This window comes from Chiroxiphia lanceolata, chromosome 1, assembly GCF_009829145.1.
Source record: "Chiroxiphia lanceolata isolate bChiLan1 chromosome 1, bChiLan1.pri, whole genome shotgun sequence".
NCBI lineage: Eukaryota > Metazoa > Chordata > Aves > Passeriformes > Pipridae > Chiroxiphia > Chiroxiphia lanceolata.
Genome location: NC_045637.1, coordinates 108,378,511 through 108,400,846, shown reverse-complemented (window position 1 = coordinate 108,400,846; position 22,336 = coordinate 108,378,511). Strand labels below are relative to the sequence as shown.

General features: G+C 37.8%; 1 protein-coding gene across 1 annotated transcript in view; it reads right to left on the bottom strand.

Moving 5' to 3' along the window:
* Positions 1 to 9,554: 9,554 nt before the first annotated feature.
* Positions 9,555 to 22,336, bottom strand: part of TBX20 (T-box transcription factor 20) — a 34,673-nt gene continuing 21,891 nt past the window's right edge. Inside the window, exons 7-8 of the mRNA XM_032706557.1 lie at positions 14,833 to 14,942; positions 9,555 to 10,514 (exon numbers count right to left, since the gene is read on the bottom strand). Of these exons, the coding sequence (XP_032562448.1) occupies positions 10,174 to 10,514; positions 14,833 to 14,942 (451 nt within the window). The 3' untranslated portion in view covers positions 9,555 to 10,173. The remainder of the gene's footprint in view (positions 10,515 to 14,832; positions 14,943 to 22,336) is intronic.

Genomic DNA, 22,336 nt, shown 5'->3' with positions numbered 1-22,336 from the left:
AGATCTTAGGTTCTAGGCTCTTAGATCACTCCAGGAATCTACAGCCTTGAGTGGCTCTAGGCACAAGCTGACAAGGCATTTTCTCAACATCAAGTAGTCTGTGTGTCTCTGTGTTCCTGGACAAGGTGGGGACAAACCAATCCCAAACCTGCTGCCTGCTTTGCTGCCTATACCAAAACCCTGAAGAGGAAAACATTTTGCTTTTTCTGTTGGGGAAACTTTACATGCAGAATGGCAGCAGCTGCTCAGGAGCAGGGTGGGAGGCACCACTTCCTGGCTGTGGTAAGAGCATGCTGATGCGATGCTTCTCCATATCTTTTTACACTCTGACTTCTCCTAGCTTCTTTTTTGTCAAGACAGCTCGAGCCCATCCCTCAGATTCTGGACAGCAAAATTCAGTTTTGTCTATACTGTCATGATGGCAGTTCTGGTTTTGAGACAAGTATACAGGCTATTCTTCTGCAAAACACAAAACAACTAAGCTCCTAAGAAGAGGATCCACAAAAACCAACATCTCCAAAACCCAACAAACAAACAAAAAACAAACAAAATAAATTAATCTTTGCAACTTACATAAGTGCTCTTATTATTTAGGTAGCAAATAAAAAGGAAGTATCCATGTGTTCTCTAACAGTTTGGCCAAAGTTGAAAGAACAGGAGAATAAAGGCATAATATTATGGCATGGAGCAAAAGAAACTTTAAAATAATTCAGGAAGGAATGTTAAAACATTTAGGCTGGCCTCTGAAAAAACCATAAACCTTTTAAAATAGCAAACAGTATAGCGTAGCCTTTCCAAACAGGACTTAGAAGCATGGTTCTTGCTAACATTTGTGGGAGCTGTGCATCTAATAAGAGCTTTGAAATCTCAGCCTATAATATTCCTTGTTACTCTTTTCCCTCATCAGGTATGTAGGAAGGAAAACATTTTCTGTGACTGAAAACACAAGTAGTTGTCCATCCGGAACTACTGGAAACCATGCCAAGTTGTCTTAAGTGCTGGATAGGCTATACAATACATACTAATTCATTTAAGAACAACTGGAAAGTGTTTAAAGTCCTGTAAAGGAAATTACGGGGGCAGAAGTGTTAGACTTTTTTGTGTTCCTACAAAAATGCACAAGGTTCCTTGTGCGTTGTAAAACGAGGGAGGGAGCAAAGAAGGCCAAAGTCTTTAACTGTCTGAAACAATCTAATCATCCTCTGCAAATGCACTGTTTGGGGTGACTGTGTTAACTGAAAATGGAGTGATTAAATAAAGTCAGGCTGATAAATCCCCTGAGTACTACTAACTTATTTGTAATATCATTGAAGATGAGTAGTATGACTGGTGTCTCAAGTCTAAAAGCTATGACATTCAGCGGGAAGGTAATTGAAGCCTGCCATTCCAAAGCCCTTGGTACATGTTCAGATATTATCAATGCAAATTTTATGACCAACAATTTGCATCAAGATAAAAATTAATTCCTCTTGGGACTGATCCATGAGAGAGCACAGGAAGAAATAATAATTGATTTGTGACTATGTATCAACCATGGCTTTAAGACAAGGAGCAAGATAAAGAGAAAAAAGCTGCTCTTCCCCACACTTCCCCCATACTTTTACACCAGAGAACGCCAGTGAAGACCATAGACTTGTTGTCTCATAAAATCATATGGGATTTTCAACAGACAGACCCCTAATTGAAAGCAGTCCAATTTCAGCAGCCCCTATTAAGCATAGACTGCAGTTTAGAAATCACAGCTTCCTCTACCTCTGTGAGAACACAGAGAGAGTGGTTTCTGATGGCATCAGATACCTGAATTACTTATTATTTTATAGCTAAAATTATGCTATGCATTGTCCCTGGAAGCTGATTGGAAGATAGTGCAGACTAAAAATAAAGATATCATGAACTTCTCACTTCTCCAAATCCATATGATTGCTTTTACTTCATTTTAAGATGACTTAGGACAGAGACCCAGATAAAAAACTTGAAAATATTCCTAGTTTAAAGTGACAAAGACATATGAATGCATTGCCTCTGAAAGAGCAGATAACAGACTTCTGACACAGGTGAAAGACACAGATTTTTTGCCACATACTTTGTTCCTTCTATTAATCTCTCAGAACAACTGACCAAAGTTAAGCATCTAAGCACAGAAAAGCTGCAGCTGTTTAAGGAACTGTATCACCTCTACCTTTTGGGGAGTTATTTGCTCTAAATAACATCCATTACAGATTCAGTTTCAAGCCTTTTCCCTTTTTTAATTCGTCTTGCTATTTGAGCTATTCCCCTACAGTCGTTAGCAATTTAAGCAAACAAAGAGCTAGCTGAGTGCCGCTTGCGTATCTGGAGGACAATCATTCAGCTCATCACCGTCTTTGCTAACCAGCCTTCCTCAAACAGAGGCGAGCGTAGACATTTGAAGCAGGTACTCATGAAGTTTGTGAACACACGGCTCAAACCCAGGAGATTCTGTAGAACACAGAAACCTGAAGCCACTCAAAATTACTGCGTATATTCTTGGCAGGCTTCACAATGAGAATAAAGCAATTCCAAGTCAACCAATAGACCAAAATTCTAGAGCATGGTTGCTTGATTTTAATTCAACAAATTAGTTAGTCAGTACAGTCCCTGTATGAAATCTATTTTCCATCCTAAAAAGTGTTTAAAGTACCATATTTTTCCTGTGTCTGCCTTTCAAACTATATTTTATATTAACAGAGCTAAAAATGCTACAGTGGTGATTTATGTAATACTGTTTGCATTTGGATAAATTATTATCCTTCTCTTCAAAGAAACATCTGTGTCCAACCTTCCTAGTAGACATCCCCATAGGTTTCTCCTGGGCCTCTGGTTATTACCGTGGAGAAAAAGGGCCAGCTTCTGTAGTTCCCAAAAAGGTCCCTAAAGCCTTACTGACCAATCCTGATATCAATAATTAACTTTAATAAAGATCTTGGACATTAGACCACTGACAGTTTAATTTTTAGGACTGTCATTACTGATTATTGTTTGTTTATATCTTGAACTGTTGGTGTATAATCTAAATATTTTATGTGTATTTGAAATTATCTTGATTCAAAATATTGTTTATTGCTCTGTATTTCTATCATACCATTAAATCAGTGCATTCACCATGCTCTTGCACAGGAAGTTTAGAAAATAGCATTTTCCAAATAATTTGTTTTCTGTGCTGCTTATCTCCAAGATAGATAATTTGGATATAAATCTGTTTTCTAAATGTGAAACACAAGGCAGCCTACAGTCATCGTGACTACTCATCAGTCTCTTCAGAGTAACCCTGCTGGGAGGCAGTTCAGAATCTTCATTTTATTTAATCCCTGTTTTCTCTTTGAACAATAGCAAATAAAGGCTCCAATTATACAGGTGTTTGTTGCTCAGAGAACTTCCACTGCAACACTTAAGCCCTGATTTAAGCAAGCAAGCCTACTGATTTCATAAGTATATCTTGCACCAGCGCGCAGCCAATAGTTCTGATTCAGGAAAGTGCCAGTGCACGCGCTTAGTCTTACATGTAATCAAGAAAGCCCCTTTAGCCTGAGGTTAAGCAAAAGACTTTCACAGCACTGAATATCCATGAGAGGATACATGTTTTGCTACCAAGATGCCATGAGAATATAATACAGAGACAAAAGGCACCATATAGAGTTACCAGCTCAGCAATCTATCCTGATTTTCATATATTCCAAATGTAACAAGCACATTAATGCATGGTTTCAACTCAGCATAGTTAAAAGCAGATTTGAATTACCTGAGGCTGTTCTCTACCTGCCTACATTCACAGACAAAACTAAACCAAGACAACGCTACTGCTACTGCTGTTCCTTAGGACCTTGCAGCTCTTCTATCACATTAAGATTTTTGCAAACCAGAGACTCTTGTGATGTCCTTGCAAAAGGCTCAGCAGCTGATCTCAATTTGAGGACAAGCTGAACTACAGGTGTATAACAAAAGCTTTTGGAAAAACATGAGAATTTTTTCAGAAGCTTCTTTAAGGCATGGCTCTCATAGATAGCTTGGAAGCACGTCAAGAGATCATCTGGTTGTCCCAAGGCAAGATTACCTTTAATCACATCGTTCTTGACTAATCCATGTTCAACCTGTTCTAGAAGACTTTCAGTGATAGGTATTGCTCCTTATCTTCTCTAGGTTATCTAGTGCTGTGCTTCACTATCCTTTCTCTTTAAATACCTTAGATGTCTCACGTAACTCTCCCTTGCTTTAATATGTGCTAGTATAATTGAAATAAAATCCTGTTAAAATAAAAGCCTGCAGCAGGAGGAATTTATTCCCCGCTTCTTTACATTCTTCATACATTTGAAAACTTTATTGTAGCCTCCCACAATCTTCAATTCTCCTAAGTTAATAGACCTAATTCCACTTTCTTCTTAGACTTAGTTTATCTTGGGAATCTTGAAAACCCCGTGTTTCAGCCACTTATTTGGGTTCTGCTGGCAAATCCAGTTATTTTTATGAATATATTTGCAAAGAATTTTGAAAAAAATAATTTGTGTAACTATATGCAAACTACAATTGTATTTAACTGCAGTAAAACTATTGCTCCATATGGACCCAAAGAACACCTTTTGCAGATGAGCAGCCCTAACAAATTTTGTGCACTCTCAGAAAAATCTGTTGCTGGTTCCACTGCACTGAGTGACTTGGTTAGAGGAAAAACAACAGAAGCAAAAAGATTTGTCTAAATAAGAATGATATATCAAAACACCCAATATTTTAATGAAAGAAATTGAATATCCACACATTTGCACTTCTGTACAGTTTTTGTGATATATATATAATTTTAAGCTGTTTACAAATAACATTTAATGCTTCAAATATTACATAATGTTGATATTATATTTCTAGCAGAAATAAATATATTGCACTTAAAAAGAAAGTTTTCATTAGATGTTGCTTCATATTTCATGTTCACAACTTCTTTTTCCATAAAAAGATTTCCCCCTACCCCCACCCCATACACACAAACACACACTTCAGTACATGGTGAATGTGCTCACGCAATGCATTATAAACAACAAAGTCAACACAGCAAACAGAAGAACTGTGGTACATTCTGTTAAAGAGGTTACATCCAGTTTTTTACCTTTCTTATTTTTAAACCAAATCTTTCCTCATGTTTCTGAAGGTACAATTAAAAAAAAAAAAAAAAGAAAAAAAAAGAAAAGATTGTTAAATGTGCTAAAGGTAAAATACAGCAAACTGTATTTTTTGTCCTTAAACTATCATAAAAAGTTACTTCAGAGTTTACTTAAATCACCACTTAGTTTTCTTTTAAAAAGATAAAATAAAGAAAAAGAAGTTGTCATTTGATAATCTAGAGACTATATGCAAGGACAGTTGATTACAGAGTAATACATAAATCCTCTGGCCAGCAAATATGTGGTTAGTAAAGAAACCACATCTCCTGAAGCAGAAAATGCTCTGTAAGGAATAGCAAGAATAAAATATCACTAAAATAAAAATTAATCTTGCAGTGAGTGAATGTCATCCCTCTGCAAATGATGAGTATAAGCACTGCGACCACAACTCCCTCAAGATAAGAGACTGTAAGTGTTACACTGATCTCACAGTTGCTTTCAGCCCTTATCGAGGAGTGAATTACCATAATTTAAATTTATATTACCCTACAGTTTTGGAAATCTCCCCAAGTTTTTGCAATAATTTTCATTGATATTTCTGTTTCTATATAGTACACACACATAAAAAGGATGTATTGCATAATCAAGTTGCCAGTCCAAATGCTTTTTATAAAAAAGGTTCATTTCCAAGTGCTGGTTAGTGTTTGCTGGATGTTGGAAATGACAACATTTTGCTATGAGTACATGTTCATGCAGTGTCACAGCCTTCATTAATAAAGCCTTCTAGGAGAAAATTTGCAATTGCATTTTGAAGATTGTATTACCAAGTATGTTAGCTATCATACAATTTACCATCTTCGAACTCATGAAGAAATATTCCCATTAGAAACTCTACCTTTATCTACTTGGTATATATTTGTTTTTCAGTTTATACCTAGAAGAGCATGACTGAAACCCAGTGGCACTGATTTTCTGTCTTTGACAGTGCCTCAGGCCATATAAAGCAATGCTGCAAACCAAAGAGCCAGATTAAAAATATTTTTTTTATGTTTAGATCCTCAGGGCTCCAAAAGTAGAAGAGAAAAAATTCAGATAAATACATCCAAGTCTGTTTTGTTAGTGCATAGGATGCTTTTGTTGGATTAAAGACTGGAGGGTGTTGACTATCTATGGGTAATATGATAATTCAAAAAAACCCAGAAACATACTTGCAAAACTTCTGAGGATAATCTTATCATTCTCTTTTAAAAGCATATTCAGGTATGTTCCCTCCACTCTTCTTAAAAAATAGACAAACAAACCTAAAAAACCCCCAACAATATAAACCAGCTCCATTTTGCTGAGCCAAGAAAGCTCATAAAGGTGAAGAGCACTTCTCATGGGATATAAAATGTGAGTTGTATTTGGAAAATAAACTCTAGGTTATATTTGGTGTTCCTAGCCCATCTACCAACAACAGATGTTCTGTCCTGAAAGTGATATAATTTTGACAGCTGTACAGCAACTCAAATAAATTACTGTGTTATTGTCAAAGCAGTAGAGATAATTTTTTTTTTTTTAATTTTAAAGAGTGATTTCACTCTTTAACCAATTAATTGTGACTTTACATTCATTTTCTTCCAATTGTGAGTTCAGTGCTAAAGCTGATTTGCACTTGGGGTTTATTTTTTTCTCTAAAGTTCCTATATTGTTGCTGTCACTAAAGTCATTGTTCTTACTGTTAGACTTTATTATTTTTATATGACAATATAGAATGAAAGCCTGCCTCCCTTTCAGTCAATAAATTTCCCTTTGACTTCAGTTGGGCAGGAATCTTATTCCTGGAATCACTCCCATGCTGTCCCCTGCCTACAGAAGGGTGAGAGGGATGGGGAGCAGAAACATTGCTAGGCGGCAAAACCTCTTCACTGGATGCCCTGTGGTCTCTGTGAACTTAATCCCTTAAACCTCAAATCTATGCAACAGGTTTTGTTGGTAGGATTGTGAAGTCAAAGAAGAGGAAGTGAGGACTGGACATACCTATCGATCTCATTCCTGGGGAAGGCTGTCACAAGCTACCTTTGTTTACTTGCTTGGGATCTCCTTGTGATTCTGCTTTAGTGTGTAACCCAGTAGGTTTCTGATGCAAAGGAATTAAACCATCGGAGAGCAGCACATGCCAGAAAGCAGCATGAGGAGGGAGGAGCACACTGAGAGAGACTTGATCTGACTGGAAAAATCAAGTTGTGGATTTTGACAGATAGTTCTGCGTCATCTATAATATGAAATTCATCACTGAGATTTGGATGAGGAATTGGCTTTATCATGTTTCATATAGAGACAGCCATATTTTTTTAGATATGAGTCACACTTTATTGCTAGTGAAAAGCATTTGTCTTTCATTTAATATTTTTGTGAATGAAGTCAAAATCTAGTTTCATTCTCCAGAAATAGTCTGGAGAATTTTCTCTGAAACAGTATAAGGGACATTTGTGCATGCCAGGTATTGGTGTTTTCAGAGCAGGGACTGGGACAGGGCTGAAGAGACTGTACAGTTTATGTCTCCAAATTTGCTTCATGAAAGAAGGATGGGTCAGTATATGAGCAGCCTTTATGTCACATCTCAACCATGCCTAAATCAGTCAACCTGTTTAAACTTGTTTCTGGAGTCATATAAAGGCTGCCTACTCACTTGACCCTTTCTTGATGGAAGTATCAGCAATAAAACTACTGGCTTGAATTCTGAACCTAACCATATCCTCTGCAACTCTAGATAAGTTAATGAAACTGCAGAAGGAACCAGATAAAAGAAACCTAATTTCCCCACAGACCTTAGTGCATGGCATCCTGGGGTCTTCATACAACTCTAACAGAAGTCAAGCAACTGAAGTGAGGGAATAAAACTTTCTTCCAAATTTCCCCTGTAATTCTCATGTCTGTAGAATCATATGTACTCGAAGAGTTACATTGTTGGGGGGCCAGTATCATCTAATTTCCTGAAAAATAGGGGGTTTATATCAAAATTGGTCATAAGTAGATACAACCTTGCAACATGCAGTATTTCAAAATCTAATATTTTGATACCTCAAGACAAATTCAGTGTCTGATTTTAAACCATTTAAATATTGCAGAGCTTGGCCTATTATATTCATTTATCAAACTCCTTGTAGCAGCTCTGAACCCAGAAATTGTAAATAAATTTTCATTCACATACAAAGCACAGGAGTTGCAAATTGCCCCAGGTCATTTTTTATCAGCAGGTCCAACAGTGATTAAAGGGGAATTAGGATAATACAGCAGATAACTTGATTGAAAAGGTGATTTAAATGGCCAATTTGAGAAGATTTTAAATTCAACTACTAGAAGATATATAAAGATGGCCCTTATCTGTGGATGCAAGTACTGTCCTACAGTAGAAGCTGGGAAAAGCCTGTAAGGTTGTTATTGCTCTGTGTGATGGGGCACGTAAAACAAGGCAATGGGACAAATAAAGGCACATAACATGCCTTGCACTTCATGGAGATGGGAGGTAGGTGGCTCAGTGTACTGTACTCTGCTTTTTTCAATATGATACCAACACAGATTGGGCCAAAGTGGACAAGTCTGTTTTCTATTTTGTGTTCCAGCTCTACACAGATTTGTAATATATGAGATTGGATTGCTAGTTCTTTTTTGTCAGTAATATATTATCATCTCTAACTTGGATGCAACTCTTCACAGAAACTCTGTGTTGACTTATTATTTACAGTGAAATCCCAGCTCCTGCCACACAGAAAACCAATATCACACTGATACTCTTTTCAGCTGTGCAAAGGATTCATGTTAGCTCTCTGCAGACAGGTCACTATTTTCTTATACCTCTACAGTTCCTCTGTTGCATCAGACAAAACATACTAGAAAACGTGGGCAGTACTTTGAATGAGAACCCGAATTACTAACTGAAAAATGTCAGATATGAATTTTAAAAGAATTTCATGTGAAGTTCTGCACTGATATTTTCCTAATGAAACTCCGCCATTATAGTGGGACATGTTAAAACTGGCAGTACAGCCCTCATGTTCCTGGCCAAAGAGCTTGTATGGTAACAGCCATGACCAAACCCAAGAAAATTAGTACAAGTAGAAAGATACTCCACTCATACTAGTCCACTAGATATAGTTTGATCTGGAGAGTCTACAGACTGATCTAGCCTGAAATTTGGTTAACTGGTACATATATGCAGCTAGAAACAGGTCTTCAGTGGCAAGCACAGCAGCAAACAAGCACTGTTTTAAAATTTGATATCTTGGGTTTCTAAGTTTAAGTAACAGATTTTTCTAAATCAAAATTTTCCTTCATTATACCTTAACAGGCAGTTAAATTGCTCTCCTAGGATATAGGACAAACTTATTTTTAGGCTGAAGGAGAAAATACATTTTTACTACTACAGTCCAGTAACACAGTTCTTTCTTTTTTTTTTTTTTGAACTGGTAAGTGTTTTGTGAAAGAAACAAAGAAAGAAAGAAATACTTGTCAATAATTTTCTCTTTGTGATTATAGTAGCAACTAAGAAATACTGGTTTTCATGAATATAAGCCAGTCTTAAAAAGGACAGTGGTCTTCTCCACTTTGTTGTGTTTTCACAAATGTATGCTGAGATAGCCTAAAACATGCTCAAAGTTATAGCAATACATTTTTCTGTTTAGATGCTCATCAGCCACAAGAAGAGATGAAGATGAGTGAGAGTATTGCCTTTTTCATAATCCATCTAGCATATGAAAAAAGACCTATAGACAATTAATTTGTACGCTGCTGCATAAACATAATCTTTTTCTGCTAGGTATAATGCACCTTTGGAACAAGCTGCATGTGACCAAAAATCCTGGGGACTTTGGGATCCATTTTGGCTGTGTTACACATAGATCTGTGAGCAGCTCCAAGCTGCATGCTCGCTTCTTGTGATCCCTTGAAAGAGGAATCTATATCCATAATGCATTTTTTTAGCTGGTTTGTTACAAGTTCAGCACGCCTGCCACAGGCCTTTCAGAAAGGTCCCTTGTATTCTTCATACCAAACTTGCACATTTAAAATGTTGTGTTTCTCTTGTCACTCATACAAACGGTGTCATCACTGCGGAAGAGTGACGCAGTCCTTGGATAGCTGCATAAGGACCCTGCTGAAAATAATGGTGGTACCTAGGCATGTGGAAGGATGGGAAAGTGGGACCACTACCTTGCATGGAGCTGGCTATAGCAGAGGGTGTAAGAGGCATTCCCAGGCGGCTGTACGGAGGCAGAGATCCTTGGATCGGATGAGGAATGGGTGTAGCTATGGATGCAGTGCTGGTACCCAGGGCACTCAAAGACTGTGGATGCTGAAATCCCGGAAAACTGGTTGAAGAGGAAACCCAGGAGCTGAGGGACAGGTTATCAGATGTTGTAAAGGCTGACCCTGCAAGTAGAGAGAGAGAATGCCTGACATTGGCACTGCAACACACAGAACTGGTAAAACAGCAAAAAGGGAGAAAATCAGTCTTTCACAGCAAGGCTGATTTCAATGACCAGTTGTCACTGGAAATACTTCTCAAATACTCCTCTCTTTATATTATTATTTGCTGTTTGCTGTCCTTTATCACTATATCTTAGATGAATTTCTGTTTTAAGAAGCTGTTTGCAGTGGCTTGAACAGTAAAATCAGCTTTGGACATCAGACATTTTTGGTATTTAACACTGAAGCACCTTGTAATCCTACCACTAAACACTGAAGTATCTACTCTGTCACGGAATCTCACTGCCTTACGTCCTTGTTTTGAAGACATGCTTGTAGCTTTTTGCGTGAGATCCTCATAAGAATTATTTATTTTTTTCCTAAAATTTCAGTGTGGCAAAAATGCAGAAAAATGTAATTTGCACTACAAGTTTTTCCTTTTTTTTTTTTTTTTACTCCAGTAAAATTTGTCAACCTACATCTTTCCAGTCAACCTGACTATTTCCACAATATAGAACAAAAAATTCTAGAAATGTAAATATCAAAACTTTTGTTGTATTTCCAACTGTGTACAGTGCTTCAAGAAACAGCACTAATGCTAAATGATTAAGATGCCAAACTTGTTTGGAAGGTAATTATCTGCTTTTGATCAAATGGAAGTGTTTTGTTTGCCATTTTGTTTTGGGTTTGTTTAATCTGAAAAGCTCCAAAAATTATTTTCACAAATCTTCCTACTCTTTAAAATAATTTTTTTTCTGAAGATTGAAGAATCATAAAGAAAAATAAAAATGGTTTATTAAAATTAGAACTAATTACTTGCTTCATGTTGACAGTAGAATGTTGGGGGAAACAATAATTTGTTTGGATAATTACACATGGTCATTTTCAAATAATCTGGTTACTGTATTGCCCTTGACTTCTGTAGTTCCTCTATGCATCTAGTCATCATCATATGTCCGATTTCTAGAAATGGGGAATACAATAAAATGCCATAAATAAACTCTCTTTATTCCTCTTCAAACAACAATTCAACTCATGTCCCTTCTGTGTTTTCTTTCTTGACCAATTTTCTTAATTTAGAAAATAAATTTATTGGCAAGAGTGTTTGACAAAATATTTCAAGCCAGTATTGCAAAACATTCAGAGACAAAAAAAAATAGTTTCATGAATCTGATTTTAAAAGACAGGTTCATCCAAATTGTGAAATGAAAAAAACATGAAGGCGTTTATCTGTCAAGGTAAACTTACTTGAATTAATTATACTAACCAATTACAGACACATACTCAAACCAAAATTATAAGCTAAAAAAAACAATAGAAAGAAAAAATGCAAGTTGTTATTTTTAAAAAATCATCAATTTCTTAAGGGATATATTCTCAAATCAGAAAGACAATTAATTTTTTCCCTGCTTAATGAAACAAGTAAAACAGTCCAGTAACAGGAAAAATAAATTGTGTGAATTCAGCAGTGGAAACAAACTTGAACCAAATCTTGGCCCTGCAATTGAACCAAATCCTAACCACTGGGAAGTTAGGATCTAGAGACAAACTCTAAAGATAATAATTTACTCACAGACCGCAGCAAAACCCTTGATACATCAGGGGGTATCTGAGCATTATTGTGCTACAGGAAAAGCAGAACGCAAATCTGGATTTGCCTAGAAGATTTACATTTGGCTCTGTTCCAGGTGGCTACTATGAATCGTCTGTGTGAATGCAGATGTGCATTAAAGACTTTTAATTGGATTTGTACCTTTCCTATCTGTTAATTCCTTTGGACATACACGCCTTCTGATGAATGTGCTACTGTAGGCTAGCAGCTTCCATCTTTAGATGGCTGAAATCATCTGAGCAGAGAATGCTCTGGGAGGGTGCTGAAGTAATTAGAAAGTCTATCTCTGTTATTTATTTCTTTGTTCTATGCAGAATAAGGTATGTGATTCTTTCTCATTAACGATTGTGAGATGATCAGAAGGCTGGAACACCTCTCCTGTAAGGACAGGCTTAGAGATTTGGGGTTGTTCAGCCTTGAGAAGAGAAGGCTTTTGGGAGACTTAACTGCAGCCTTTCAGTACACAGAGGGCCTATTAGAAAGTTGGGAAAAAATTTTTTAGCATGACCTTTGTGACGAGGAGTAATGGCTTTAAACTAAAAGTGGTTAGATTTAGACTAGATATAAGGACAAAATTTTTTACTATGAGGGTGGTGAAACACTGGCAAAGTTGACCAAGAGAGGGGTTGGATGCCCCATCCCAGGAAATATGCAAGGTTAAGATGGGTGGGGCTCTGAGCAACATGATCTGGTTGAAGATGCTCATTGCAGGGGGGTTGTACTAGATCACCTTTAAAGGTCTCTTCCAACCCAACCTATTCTGTGAATCTCACAAGGAACCTCCTCAAGCATCCTTTACTCCTCCAACTGCAATCGTCTCTAATTGCAGCTTAGTACTCCAAAAAATGTCACATACCATATTTGCCAGCACCAAGGAAATGTGCTCTAGTAATTCTGAGGCAATTGAGGCCTCAGAGAGCTTATAACACATGCCACCCAGCAACATGCATGTATTTGGCTATCAACTCTCATATGCATGGAAGAACATCCATCAGCTTTGCGTGCAAGATTGTTTCAAAATGCATTGGAAGAAATGAAAATATCCATGGATTTTCAGTAAGAACATTATTTCTCTCCTTGTATCTTGGAGGACTTTTCCTTATTTAAGGATACCAGACTTAAAGAGAGACCAAAGGCAGTACCAGTTGCTCATCTGCAAGAGCAGTATGTTTTACCCTCTGTGCATGCCTCTGGTTGCCCAGAACAATCACGTCCCACGCTAGCATATGGCTCACAGATTAGAAAAAAGTTCATTGCCATAATTCATAATCTTCCTCACTTACTCACTTGCCATATTGTGAGCAAATGCAGAACTGTACCCTTTTATTATACATAAAATTAATTGCAATAAAGTATTATTTCCTTCTATGACACCTTCCTAGGGATTCTTTTCGGAAGGGAAAGGGTTTAATGGCCAGCTCTAATACTGAGGTTTACTTTGTTCATTTTGTCACTCCCAAAGGAGGACAGCATACCAGGGAGAAATTTAGTTTTTGAAAAGAAGATACCTTGCTCTGAGCCCTTCTGGCAAGGGAAAATTTAACAGTCTTCAACAATAGCTGGCCTAAGATCTAAGATGACATGAAGCAAGGTAATCCCCCAGAAGTATGTGAAATGATGGTATCATACCAGGTTAGGAGTTGCTCCAGAAACTCCATAATCTAAGGACCTGCTCTTAGAACAGATGTGTAAGAACAAGCCCACCTAATCACATTTTATTGAAAAGCCAGTCATAGTTAAAAATAAGTGTTTTTCCTGCACAAGTCCAAAGAGCTTATGACCAGAAATAAAGCTCTTATCTTAGCAACACTGTATGAAGTTAGAGGACAAGACAAGGGCACTGCCAGTCGGAAGACAGATAGAACTGCTTTACCTCAAGTGGCTGTGGCATATCAGGCAGGTCACAAAGTCAACATGCAAAGTATAATGCAACACAAGTTTATGCTAGTCAGCAATCCCACAGGATGGATTTGAGATCTATTTCCAGTGGCAAATTGTGACAGATGCAATTTGTCCGGTAAGTATTCCCGCAAAGAACAAATCTGTCTTGCTACTATGTTACTGCTAAAGCAGACAAACTGATAAAGCATTTGAGAGCTAATTGCCCCAGCAGGAAAAGCACCTTTTAGAGACTAAGAGACAACAATTAAATATCAATTTTCTGGGGAGTTACAGACTTTTCTTCCTGTGGAGGCAAAGCACGTAACTACAGGCTGGTTGAAGATAGTCAGAACTAAGTCCTCTGTTCACAGAACGATGGAGGGACAGCAAGTGGCACATCTGTAGGGTACTTTACAAATGGTGCAGGGCCCAGCTAGTAAGTCCTGCTAAGAGATGGGCAGTGTTATCTTGTTCTCAACATCATGGTAATGAAGTTGCCTGGTTTTCAGACATCTTGAAGAGGAAGCAGAGCTGATTCTCTTCTGATGGCAAAGACTATACGAGCAATCCTAGAGCTACCTCCTGAACTGAACCACTTCACCAGTGCCATGGGCACATCAGGTGTCCCAAAGAACCATAAAGTAATAAATATTCTTCTTCATTATAGGACTTCATGGCAGAGAGACACATCAGAGAAATGCTTTAGAGTACCACAGTACTGATTGTGGCCCTGCTCTTCTCAAGCATAACTCAGTCACCGCAGTTTACCTTTTGAGCACATTCTCCTACCTCTGCTTTGTGTTGCCTGGCTCTCATCTCCAAGATCGTCTTCTCCTCCATAGGTTCGAATGGGGGATCGGGCATAGGAATGCTTTTGGATAAGGCTCTCCACACTTTCTCTGTAAAAGGAAACAACTTCCTGTATGAACATCATCCTAAACAACATCTTAATTCATTTGGTTAAATACAGTACCTTTTTCCTGTCCAGATCACAGTTCTCTCACACAGACTTTCCAAATTACTTAAGTAAAGACTAACCTCATAGCATGACATTGAAAATACTGAATTTGGCCTGTGATTTTTTAGTATGGCTGATCACCTGCTTATTCAGCAAAATAGAGTGAACTTGCTACTGTGTTCCCTGGATGTGGTCTCAGACAGTAAATGTAAGACCAACACTTTTCATAAATTTTAAAATACAAACTCTGGAGTTATTTGTGCTGAGTGATTGGTCTGGGTTCAAAGAGAAACCAGTGCTCCTTTCAAACAAGCTTTTGAATTGCACATGACCACTTCATCTGCTGCTCTCCCATTTTTCTGAAATCAGGAGCAAGAGGCAGCTCAGTTCTAACCAGGCTTTCTCATCATCAGAGTCGAGGGCAGTTCGTAGCAGGAAGTCTGCAGATACTACTGATCTCGTGCCACATCTATTCTGGGAGGTTAGATGTGTCTGCCAGGCCCCTGCCTCACTGTGGCACAAAGCACTGAAGTTACCCAAACCATTTTTAAATAGAAGGTAGGCATATCTACACGATAAGCCTTAGTAATTTGTAAGGAAGATCCAACCTTACACATTCCCAGCGCGTTTCCATGTAAGTAGGTGGCATTATACCAAAGATGAATATGACTCGGGCACATTTCCAAAATGTCTTTGACCTTTTGTTCCTATTTAAGAAATCTAAGTAGCAATAGCTGCTTAAATCTACTGTTTAATGAAGGTTTTTTTCTGACTTTACCATTTGTCCATTCATACTTGCTAATGCCCTTCGCTTGGAGAGTGTGCCTGTTGCAGAAATTCCAAGGAAAAATATTTATCAAGTAACACGATAAATCACAATGGCACATGTTTTCCTTTCCTACAGAAAGTCCATTATGGTCATTTTGTCCTTGGTCTATCACTGGCATCATTACTTATGCTAGTCTCCTCAGAAAAAAAATAAATAAAAAGAGGATCTTATCAAAGTGATTTACTTGTGTCAGGATTGGAAGTGGACTGAAAGCAATGGCAGTTCCTACATAGAGGATGATATAATTGGATTACTGCCTTTTAAGTGATTGAAAACAGTAGGCATATCGGGGCTATCTTGAAGAAGATTTTACAAAGAAAAAGACAGATGGCATTGTTTACATTATGTGCTGAATGCCTCTTGAAACATAAGGCTTTTTTTCTGAAGCAGAATGTGAAATGCAAAGAATTTTACTTAACCAAAAAGACAATCTCATATGAGTACAGCATAACAGAATAATGAATTAGACCAGTGTTGTCTGATTTAGATACCAGTATATAAACCTATTCATAACCAAAGAATGACTAGTTTTTAAAGGTCTGAAAAATAAATGCAATTCAGGTGATTGTCTGTATTGTCTCTATTGACTTTATTACTAGTAAATGTCTGCTTATACTGACAGACATTACAGCATGTAATAATATCCTGATGCAACAGAAACAATGCAGGCTCTGACTTTAGTGTAGTGGGCCAATTTAATCTCCAAACATTGGATCCTATGGTGGCTTGGGGATAAACTCACCCTAATAAATTTACATTTGAATTACCTACAGGGATTTAATGCTGAATCAAATGCCCACAATTATTGCAGACTAAATTATTTCCAGATGGATTTGTATGCTAGACAGAGAACTCTATTATTCTACACGGTTGTCTTCTTTCTAAGGAAAAAGAGAGATGACTTCTTAGTGAACTCTGAATCTGCAAAGTTTGAAATCAGGGAACTATGTGGTAGGTTTATTTATTTATTTTTTTTATGTAGTGATGCAGGTAGTATGCTAAAGGTTTTAGAAGATTAATCTCATTCATTGGCCCAGGAGGCAAAGTTTTTTATGGCAGAGGGAACAGTCTAATGTGGAAGCTTGGATGAGGGAAGGCAACTAAGTTCACAAAAGCAGTTCCTTTTGTGCAGCTGAGATTTAATATTTAAAATTGTATATACTTATCTTGCCTAACCATGTAGGTTATTTATGCTATAATCACAAACACCTTCTGATTTTTCAGTTTAGAGGTTGAGGCTGTGATTGACATCGTGAGTGCAAAGCATTGGGATTCACACCAGAATTTATTCACCTGACCCCCATAGCCTTTAGGTGGACCCTGTTCTTTCCATATACAACATATGTTGCATATAAACCCCCAAACAGACCTAAAAAATGCAAAAGGCTGAGCACAACTAAGTGTGCAAAAGGAAACAGAAAAAACCGAGAAGTGGTGTGTTTTCTCCACTCATGAAGTATATCTCTAAGTTATTCCTCCAAGCACTATTTCTTCCACTTGGAAAAATAAGAGCAGAAGTCTGCACTTAGGTTTCTTTCCTTCCCTTTGGGTTTCAAAGGAAAGGGGTGGTGGCCTCTGAACCATGCTGAAATATTCCATGCTCAGAAAACACCACCCAGAGAGTAGTTAGAGGAGACAGAGGTTTCAACTCATCTAATCTATGGAAACATTTGGAGTTTACTCCATAGGTTGGAAAGAGGAAACTGACTTCTTTACCCTTTAATGATAGAGGTGTCTTAGGGCTTACTCCAATGCAGATAGGTAGGAGGAAGAAAAACTTTAACAAAATTTAAGTGTCTGTGAAATCTAGTTCAAAATGCAGAAACAAAGCTGGCAGTTTGGAACACAGATTTCTTCTTATACTCTTGTTTCCATGGGGGCCAAAAGGACTTAAATCTCAAAATCTTCCTGAAAATTCTTTTTATGGAAGAGTGAACTCTTTAGGTTAACCCAAATATGGTGCTCTGCAGAGTGGATTAGTGCAACACATTTTTCAAGTCCTAAAGTATTACGATAACAGTACTACTAAGAGGGAAAGACGTTATTGACTCTGGCTTTATAGTTCTGTGTACAACAACTTCAGATATCTCAATATGGTTCAAAGGATTTATGGAAATAATTTTTAGAATTACTGAATGATAAATCAATATTTGCCATGTTATGATTCTATGCTCAATTTCAAAAAATAGCAAGTGAAGAGTATGGTGGAGGTTTTTTAAAGCTTTCTTTGAGTGTTTTTAAGTGCTGTTTCACACTAAACTGTTTGAAGAACAAAGTAACTTCCAGTCACTCAATACCCAGCTTCTGTTCTTCTGTTTCTTTGTTCATGATCAGACAATTGTTATCTAATACTGGACTGGGACCTAACAATTTTTACCTTTTAATGTGTCTTAGAACTCCACAGTTTCTTCTATTATCAATAAATTAGCAATAAACTTTGTTCTGAGAGATCACAAGCTGCCAACTGAATAAAGGAAAGGTGTTTTCTTTTTGTCAAATTCTTTTGTGTTGTCTACCAATAATTTTCAGTCTCCCAGTCTTCACTTCAACTCATATATTGGAAATACCCAGAGGAGGGGAAAAAGCATGCACACAGGCACAAATTTTTTTTACTATGATTAAGTTTTGCAATGTTTGCAACTGGATAATAGTAGCAGGTAACAGGCTGGAGAACAGCAAGTTAGGGACTGAAGCTGTTTGAGAAAAAAGAAAAAGGAACCTTGTGCCAAATGGAAAGGAAAAAAACTAAGCTCATATTGGCAAGCACACCCACAGAGAAGATGCCGAGGCAGGACAAATGTGAGGAGAGGTAACAGGGAAAAGGAGCTCAGGCTAATCCCAATAATGTACATTCCAACAAGAACACACCTTGAGCCCAATCCTGTCAATAAACCTTATTACGAATGAAGCACTTCTTTGTGCAAGAAATAAACCAGCAAAATTTGAACTTGAAACCGAAGGATATGAAGGGCTGCGAGAATTCATCAATTAGCAAGGGTTTAGGGTGCACAGGGAGCATCTTGCTATTCTGCAGGTTGACCTCTTGATTAAACATTTCACTCTTGTCCCTGCTGGCAAATGATTCCAAAATTAAACTTCCAGTTAGGGATGCTTTATATTGTGCAGCTACAAGCTGAGTCTTTGGCCTTGTTTAGTTAATAGTGCCCTGTACATACAGAGTAGCTTCAGGGGACCAAAAATAGATAGGAAAATCCTTATGTAGCTGACAAATGACTCACTAACACTTTACAGACCAAACCCAAGATCTTGCCATGGATTTGAACTGGGAGCCAGGTTCAAGCTCCTTTGAATACAACGTGCTAAAGCCAAATTACAGTGAGAAAGAGCAGGTGGCAGAGCTGGGCACTCTGAACTTATGTCCTCTGCATAAGTTACTGCTTCAGGAATGGCTATCAGAGGTACAAATTTCAGAGCAAAGCTGAGCAGCTTCTTAGCATTATCTCTTTTTTTCCCCCTCTTTCTATCCAAGTGCTAGGTATGTAGAAAGGTAAGGATATCCTCAGAATCTGCTCTCTGTTCCTGGTGTCAGGGGGGTTGCTTTTTTCTTTTGTTTTTTAGTTTTTTTCTTTATAAGGAAAGGCAATCCCAATAAAAAATAATAGCAGGAAAATAGTAAAATAATAAAACTGACAACCATGTTTTGCTTGGCCTTTCAGTCCAACACAAAGAAAAATACAGAACAGGATATAAAGTGTATGAATTATCAGTTTGCAGCCTGAATGACTTCTTTAGTTCTGCATTTCAAAGGTTTCCTTTTTTTGTAGCTGCCAGTTAGTATGTTTGGAAGAATGCCCAGATAACAGAAGACGTCAGAAGTGAGGTGAGGTGAAGACAGATGGAATAAATGGACTGAGAAGGCACAAAAATAAACTTGTCGGAAGTCAAACTGTAGTAGAACTTCTTTTTTAAGGGAAAAGATGACTAATTTGTCCAAGGCGCAAGTGCTAAAAACAAGTCTGTAAAAAAAAAAAAAAAAAAAAAAACAAACCAAAAAACACAAAACCAAACCCCCCCCAAAAACCCAAGAAAACCAACAACTACAAAAAACTAACTAAACAAAAAGACCACACATCACCCCAAAAAAACCCAAAACAACACAACAGGAGGAACAAATACATTTCCGTAACAGCAGCTATGAGTGAACAACATATGCTGTCAGAACCCCTGCTCAGCCTTTGTGTTCCTGTGGCTTTTATTTGCTATTTTACACGTGCACAAACATACAGACATATTAATTGGCTACATATACTTGCCCTTACACTGGTAGATGAATATTAGAGGCTGACCATAGGAACCTAATTCAACTCTGACATGGTATGGACCAAATCCTTGACCAAAATATTATAGCTCCGTTCTACTGCTTAGCCTAAAACAATTCCAACCAACTAGGGATGAAACAAGCCCTACAGGCTACATTGACCCACATGAGCTGAAGTCTGATTTGGCCCAAAAGCTAATACACAGCCACAAAACACTTTCACATGAAGTCAAAACTATTGGGCAAGTGTTGGATGGATGCACTACTCCAAGAATATATACAATTTTAAGAAAGAAGGGAAATGAGACTTGAATTATGAGAAACCTAAGTTTTGATGATTGTAGAAGAAAGAACAAGTGTACCTCCACAGTGATTTTTACTGTCACCCTCTCAGTAAAAATCCAGCAATTCTGGGAGAGCTGTAATACATATGGATGTGACATAGCCTGGCTGAATCCATGACATGGGAAAAGTAATGGCATTTATGAGGAAGGAACATGACGTTATCAATATACTCCATTTCTCTCAACTGCAAATAAAAATGAGAAAACTATCTTACATAGCCAGCCCCACGGAGCTCCACCTCACCCAGTGACTGCAACCATTTACTTCTGTAGGCAGAAGATGAGAGGTGAGGAGAGAGCAGTACTGAAACAGTGACTGGGAGAAGTCCCTGGAAAACCCACTCTGGGGTGAAACCATAGGTCTGATTTGACATCATCCCCTACTGTCATGCACACACTACATCTGCATGAGATGAGTGGAAACTACTAGAAAAATAAAACATTTTTATACCCTTTTGCATAAGTAAAAAGTTAGGTAACAGCACAACTAAGTAGAAAATGAGCCAGGGTATGCATGCTTAAAGAGTTGGAAATTAAAGAGGTTTAAACTGGCGTAGAGGGCTTTCTGCTGGATAAAAAGGAACAGTTGCCTGGCTAACAATAAGCAAAGTCAGAGGAACCAGATTTGAAGTGAATAAATCAGGTGTCTAAACAAAGGCAGGTAGTGCTTTGAAGATGTGCTAAGACATAAAGCCATCTGCAGTGGTCTGGAAGGAATGTTCTGGAAAATACAGATAATCCCCCCACCCATTTGGAGCAGCAGCTGAAGGCTGGAAAAGCATCAGCAATATCTGGAATGGCACTAGATTTGAGCATTTAGGTACCAGAGTTTCTGGTATTTCTCCCTAAATTCAGGACTTCACTTCTTCTCCAAACCTAAACATCAGAGATGATATCTCGTGGCTGGTTGCTGACATTCACAGACTGAGAACCAGCTGAGGGTAAAAGATTACCTGGGAGTTTGAGTCGTTGGAGAACTATGACAAAGCTCTACTTAACCATCGACATGGGAGTAGATCACAGAGTGTATATATGTGTATTTCTGGCTGCTGGTAGTGGGCTTTCAAGAGTCAGGAAAGTTCTTCTAGATGAGCAGTAAGCAGTGGAAATGAGGGAGAGGTAGCTCTGTGAGGTGAGCAGCGAAGGGATGGAAGAGAGTTTGTTGTGCACAGCACATCATCAAGCATATGGCTTTGACTCATACTTTAGCAGGGCATTATATCCAGGCATTAGCATCCATTTTGCTTACAGCCTTGTAAGCCAGTACGATGTATTTCCATATCTCATACATGAAGCTCCTCAGGGGAAAATTCTGAACTTATTACCATGCAAATCCAGCTGGGATGCAGCTCTCTTACTTCACACCCTGCCTACCCCATCCTTCCCTTCTCTGCCTAAAAATTGCAACCAATACTTTTCATATTGCCTCTTGAAGTATGTATCTACCTCCCAGAAGCATTACTGGACTTGTGCAGATGGGTATACTCACTTAACTGTCTTTAATAGTTACAAGTCCACACCCTGAACTTGCCTATCACATACAAGCAAATAAACAAGCAATGTCAAATAAACAAGCATGTTCAGATCATGATTATGATCTGTCAGTTCTTGTTGGATCATTACTTTATGATTCAGTAGTCTTCTGTTGACTCATGCTCTTGAGATTATCACCTTTTTCACTGAATTATTTGAATGGTATGTAACAATGATGGTTTTATTTACCTATTTAATTTTAACAGGCTGATTCTTCAGAACAATTTAAAAGACAAATTCATACTCAAGATAAAAAAATTCATCTGTTGGGCTCTACCTCTGCATTCTTTGTGTCTTTGGCAGTTTTTTCTTCAACAAAATCACAAAGGTACTCCCTGAAATCTTATCTC